This window comes from Sorghum bicolor, chromosome 4 (genome assembly GCF_000003195.3).
Source record: "Sorghum bicolor cultivar BTx623 chromosome 4, Sorghum_bicolor_NCBIv3, whole genome shotgun sequence".
In the NCBI taxonomy this organism is placed as follows: Eukaryota; Viridiplantae; Streptophyta; class Magnoliopsida; order Poales; family Poaceae; genus Sorghum; species Sorghum bicolor.
Genome location: NC_012873.2, coordinates 61,617,186 through 61,623,333, shown reverse-complemented (window position 1 = coordinate 61,623,333; position 6,148 = coordinate 61,617,186). Strand labels below are relative to the sequence as shown.

At 44.1% G+C, this 6,148-nt stretch overlaps 1 protein-coding gene across 1 annotated transcript; it reads left to right on the top strand.

The window, feature by feature from the left end:
- LOC8073880 (ATPase family AAA domain-containing protein 3-A) lies at nucleotides 374-5,424 on the top strand. Its single transcript, XM_002454394.2, has 7 exons — nucleotides 374-829; nucleotides 933-1,028; nucleotides 2,142-2,562; nucleotides 2,875-2,965; nucleotides 3,443-3,779; nucleotides 3,865-4,013; nucleotides 4,571-5,424. The coding sequence occupies exons 1-7, from the start codon at nucleotides 491-493 to the stop codon at nucleotides 5,085-5,087; spliced, it is 1,950 nt and encodes a 649-aa protein (XP_002454439.1). The 5' UTR covers nucleotides 374-490; the 3' UTR covers nucleotides 5,088-5,424.

Below are 6,148 nucleotides of genomic sequence, written 5' to 3'. Positions count from 1 at the left end.
TATTTTGCATTGGGAATCTTAGAAAGTTTTTTATTTTCTTTTTGCTTTTCTATACACGTTGGACTGAGGAGGCTAAGCAAACCGAAAGCGGACAGGAGAGCAGAAGAAAATATTGGGGCAGACTGAAATTTTGGCTCTTTATAGATAGGTAGGTATAGAGGTATAGATATAGATTTGATTTTTAGAATAAATAAATAATGCTGACTAACTAAAAATCATCGTCGTCATACGTAACGCAATAAGCCACTAACATTGTCCCCACTGAAAAATATCAGAAAGCGAACTCCAGAGAGCCCCGCTTGTATCCCAAGAAGGCAAGAGCAAGAAAGAAGAGTAGCCGACCTTCTTGGGCCGCAAGACGACCTGCGTTACCGCCTGCCCACGCACAAATACTCGCATCTCCTACCGCGGTTTTGATCGAGACGGACGGCCGGCTAGCCAGCCTGCCTGCCTTAAACCCTACCCGCCCAAACCCACACGACTCACAACCATGGCCGCCGCCGCCGCCGCTAAGGCAGCGGCCGCGGCCGTCTCCGCGGGGGCCGCCTTCGCGCTCTCCTCCGAGCGGGCCCACGCCGACGGGGGCGGCTCCACCTTCCGCTTCCCCGGCTTCTACTCCTCCGCCCCCGCCCAGGCCCCTTCACCCGCCGCGCCGCCGCCCCAGCAGTCCCCACCGCCGTCGGGAGGGCGGCGCGAGGATGCCCCGGAGGAGCCGCCCAAGGTTTCGACTCAGCACCCTCGCACCAGTGCCGCGGGCTTCGACCCCGCGCCGCTGGAGCGTGGGGTGGAGGCGCTTAACCAGATCAATAAGTCGCCGGACCCCAAAAAGGTGGGCATTTTTCGTGGAGCTTTCTCGTTGGTTCTTTTCCTTGTTCCGTTCTACGGCGGGTTTTGACTGGGGGCTGTTTTCACCCGTGGTTGTGCTTGTGCAGCTGTTCGAGCTTATGAAGAAGCGGGAGGAGACGCACCAGCAGGAAATAGCTGCGAAGAAACTCGAGTTTCAGAAGTCACTGGCCGAGATCGAGCTTGTGAGACATCTCTCGTCCCATCACTGTTGGCCTCACTGTTGGTCTTTAATTTGTTGGTTATGATATTTTGCACGAAGTAATTATATCACTTACTCCAACTAACTTAATAGCTGCAAAGTCTTTTAGTCGCAAGCTCATCTCGTCTGGGCTAACCAGTAAGGAGCTAGTTTGGAGAACCATTGCGTGAAAAAATATATATATATAGTTTTGAGATTTAAGATTACAAATGACGATTCTATGCCCTCCTGGAAACTCCAAAATGAGCATCCCGAGTTCATAATTGCCATGGATATAGGACCTTCAGTCATGTGCTTCCATATCCATAGCATTCCTGTTGATGGCTGGTTTTATTCTGTGCTGCAGTTAACAAATTGCTTCACATAATTCTTTATTCTTGAAATCCAGAATTGTGTGGGCATATTGTGCGGACTCTGACCTTCTTGACTGTCTGCAACACAAATGTTGGTGATCAACATAATCAACATACAACATCTTAGATTTATCTACTGCTCCTATTTTTGCAGTATTTTACGAGTCTGTCAGAATGCTATTGATCTTGAACTGAGTTTATATGTCTGTTGGTTCTATTACACATTAAGTACTTCATTCAGATCATGTCACCCTTATTTATTCATTGAATAGTGTGGATCTGTGATGAAGGGTCATGTCACTTTGCACACTGATAGTCTCCATAACATAGTTTTTTCACGACAAATATATTTCTTTTATTATTTTCATATGACTGACCTATGTGTTTGTAAAGATATTTGGTGAACATGAAATAGTTTTGCAGCAAGCATGGAAGATACTTGTTTTTTATTGGAGGGGTTTTATACTTCTATTACATTTGTATAGAATTGTTTCATTCCCATAATAAATGTTGTGATATTAGGTACTCCCACATTTTTAAATTGTAAGTTGTTCTGGCTTTTCTATGTACATAGCTTTTGCTACGCACCTAGATATGTCTTTATACATTGTAAAAACTATGTTCTAGAAAAGCCAGAATGACTTAAAATTTGGAATGTAGGGACTAGGGAGTGTACTTTTGCTTTGTTAAGTCACAAATTATATTATGCTCAAATTTATTTTCTAACATGAGCCATTTTGTAGGAGCAAAAACGGGTGGATTTCGAAGAAAGGAAAAAACTTGATCAACAACGAGCTAAATTTAAGTCGCAGACAGCTCAGTACGAGGATGAGCTGAAAAGGAAGCGACTGCAGGCTGAACATGAGGCGCAGAGGATAAGGAACCAGGAGCTTGTGAAGATGCAAGAGGAATCTGGGATTAGGCTAGAGCAAATCAGGCGGGCAACTGAGGAGCAAATCCAGGAACAAAGGAGACAGACAGAGAGGCATAAGGCCGATCTAGAGCAGAAGACCATTTCAAAGAAAGCCATGGCAGAGGCAGAGGGGAGAATACTAGTAACAAAGCAAACTGAAGATGTGAAAAGGCGATTGCTTTTGGAGGAGATAAATGCTGACAGGGAGAAGTGGATCCAAGTGATAAACACAACCTTTGAGCATATAGGAGGTATGCCTTACTAAGTGAATAGTTCTTTATTGGACCTTTTTCTGCTGTTCTCTTAAGCTATTTCTAATGGTTTGTGTCAAATAACTTGGGTGATTTGATAAAACGAAAGTTATTACTTGGAATTAAAACTGGTAGTTGGATACTCTATGGGTACCAACATGATGTTACTGTATTCAAACTATTTACTCCTATGTTGTATCCAACCTAGGGATGTTAGGGGTCTTTATATGCTTATTATATTATGAAATATCAGTGGTGAGATATAAAAGTTTGTGACATCTTTGTTGTGTGATATCTTTCCCTCTTCCCCAGGTGGTTTACGAACGATCTTAACTGATCAAAATAAGCTAGTCGTAGCAGTGGGAGGTATAACAGCACTTGCTGCAGGAATATACACAACAAGGTAAAGTTCATTGTGGTCTATGTTTCAATTTCTTTCTGGTTTTAGTTGTCTGGTTCACTCACCATAACTCTGCCATTTCTTACTGAATTAAACTGCTGCTGTGTATCGACCTGTCAGCTTTTAAACTCAATGATGAATAAGAAACCAATTGTGGTGCCAGAATTACATCTTATGCAATATACGGGTTTGAATTCTAGTAGTCACAGTATGATTAGTTGCTCTATTTCTTCTAAATTTGTCCCTTTGTTTGCTTTGGATGATTCTTGTATCTACCACATTTGGTTTTAAGATCAATGCATATATTTCAAACTATTTCAAATGATGCAAGAGGAATCTGCACAAATGAACATAACCTTTGTGTTGATTTTTTTCGAGTAGTTTTTTTTCCCACTCTTAATTCATGCACTAAAAGCTCACCTTTTGCTGATTTTATTTTCTGCTTGATGCCCTTACATAGATTCACATATTTTTCCCCAGGGAGGGTGCAAGAGTAGTCTGGGGCTATGTTGATCGTATTCTAGGTCAGCCTTCACTGATAAGGGAGTCATCACGAGGGAAATATCCCTGGTCTGGTTCCCTCTCACGTGCTACAAGTACACTGACTAGCAAACTGAAGAACGGAAGCAACCTAGGGAAGGATGGAAATGGGTTTGGTGATGTTATTCTAAATCCTTCTCTCCAGAAGAGAGTGAAGCAGCTTGCTAATGCCACGGCCAATACGAAACTTCATCAAGCTCCTTTCAGGAACATGCTTTTCTATGGGCCTCCTGGCACAGGGAAAACCATGGCAGCACGAGAACTAGCTCGCAATTCTGTATGTTTCATAGACCATATCTATGTCTACATTAATGAAAACGTTTGAAATGCTACTGCCCCATTAATGTTGTCGCCACTTACAGGGATTAGATTATGCACTAATGACTGGTGGAGATGTTGCACCATTGGGATCACAAGCAGTCACCAAGATTCATCAGTTGTTTGACTGGGCAAAGAAATCTAATAGGGGTTTGCTCCTCTTCATAGATGAAGCGGATGCTTTCTTGTGCGAGTAAGTGAAAACAAAATCTTCAGATAGTTTTCTTGTTTGAACCTCCATGACACCATTTGAATTTTCAGCACATATAACATGGAGTCCAGAAATTCTCTTCTGTTGCTAGCTTTAGTGATATTTTCATGATTATCAAGAGAGTTCAAATCTAACATTGTTGACTGCTATTAGTCATTCATCTATCACAAATGATTTTGCAATAGAAATGTGTGGCTCTATAAATATAGCTATAACTAATCACCAACTGTTATGTGACTTGAAGTGTATTGAGAGGGGGCAGTTAAGCAGTAGAATTAAGTACATTATTAAGAACTTTTCTTTTGTGTGTGTGCGGTTTGTTGGGGGGGGGGGGGGATGGCTCTGCCAGACTGCCCCCTGCACTTATTAATATTCTGTAGTAGAAGTCTATTGCACCAATGATTTTTCTGTCATTGTTCTATTCTGAGTGTGCTAAGATCTTGTTTTCTCGCCCTTAACATGCAAATTGTAGTGTTCTCACCCTTAACTTGCAAACTGTAGTGTTGACATCTCAGACTGATTTTTTTTGTACCCTGCAGACGGAACAAAACTTACATGAGTGAAGCTCAAAGGAGTGCCCTAAATGCTCTCCTCTTCCGCACAGGTGACCAATCGAAGGACATTGTCCTTGCACTTGCCACCAACAGGCCTGGTGACCTTGACTCTGCTGTCGCTGACCGTATCGATGAGGTCCTGGAATTTCCCCTGCCTGGGGAAGATGAGCGATTCAAGCTCCTGAAGCTATACCTGGACAAGTACATCATCAAAGCCGGTGACAAACACGAGAAGAGCTGGCTCCGTTTCTTCCGCCGCCAGCCCCAGAAGATCGAGGTGAAAGGCATCACTGATGACCTGATCCGGGAGGCAGCGGCTAAGACCCAGGGCTTCTCTGGGAGGGAAATAGCAAAAATGATGGCAAGCGTCCAGGCCGCTGTCTATGGGAGCAAGGACTGCGAGCTCACCCCAGGCCTGTTCCGCGAGGTTGTGGACTACAAGGTCGCAGAGCACCAGCAGCGGAGAAGATTAGCTGGTGAGGAGCCAAAGCAGAATGCCTAGGTTGACCATTTTTTTTTCATTCACCCCCATTTTGCCGTGGCATGTACTGTGTTTTTTTTTTTCCCGGGATAGATTGCTTCATCGGGCAGGGGTTTTCCCTGCCCCGTGTTATTCTTTTGCAACATTCACCCTACTAGAGGGTCTTCGGTGGTAGGGATAAGAGATGAGGATTACATGTGGCTTGTGATGGAAACTTTGGCGATAGGTCACACCCAAAAAGCTGGCCGTTTTGATGCATGGTACTTTTTGGTCAGTCTTCTATCCTCTTACTAATGCTTGTAATAAAATGGTCTGATTTACTGACAAATAATCTGCAGTAGCTGTAATGGTTTCGGCATTGTTTTGTACAGAGTACTTTTGTATCTGTGTCGTACGGATCTGGCCGTGAATGAATTGAGTGGTTTCGTCCACCCATGTTCGGCGGCGGTGCACGACAGCAGCATTGTCATTTGTCACAACCAAACGGCTAAACACGCCTAGCCGGCTAGGCTAGCCCCCTTGTTATCCAACCGGCTCCCAGGTGGCCAGGTCATCGAACCGACTGACCCTACCCTATCGCCACCGTCAACTCCGGATGCCAGGCCCAGTGAGGCCTGATGGAATTTTTGTGACGGAGCAGTTAAGCAGATACCAGCTGCCGTCTTGCTGGACGGCGCCGCGGCTGCGGCGGCATAGGCAAATCCACGGGCAAGCGAATTGGGCCTTGTTTTCAGTTTTCGGAACTGTAGCACTTTCGTTTGTTTGTGGTAAATATTGTCCAATCATATAAACTAACTAGAGTCAAAAGATTCGTCTCGTGATTTACAGTCAAACTGTGTGATTAGTTTTTGTTTTCGTCTATATTTAATGCTTCATGCATGTACCGCAAGATTCGATGTGACAGGGAATCTTAAAAACTTTTTGAATTTCGGAGTGAACTAAACAAGGCCTTGGAATTTGTAGCGAACTGGGATTGCTAGTACTAGCAAACACTGCCCACCCATAACAAATTTTCCAGTACAATCTGCACTAGACAACTGGGCGTCACATTGAGCTGCATGCTGGCACTCAACAGTGCAACG

Bases quoted from the DNA above. Each gene is read 5' to 3' on its own strand.
- LOC8073880 (XM_002454394.2), top strand. From the start codon at position 491: ATGGCCGCCGCCGCCGCCGCTAAGGCAGCGGCCGCGGCCGTCTCCGCG. The intron at 830-932 runs GTGGGCATTTTT...GTGCTTGTGCAG, and splicing joins AGTCGCCGGACCCCAAAAAG to CTGTTCGAGCTTATGAAGAA. The intron at 1,029-2,141 runs GTGAGACATCTC...GCCATTTTGTAG, and splicing joins CACTGGCCGAGATCGAGCTT to GAGCAAAAACGGGTGGATTT.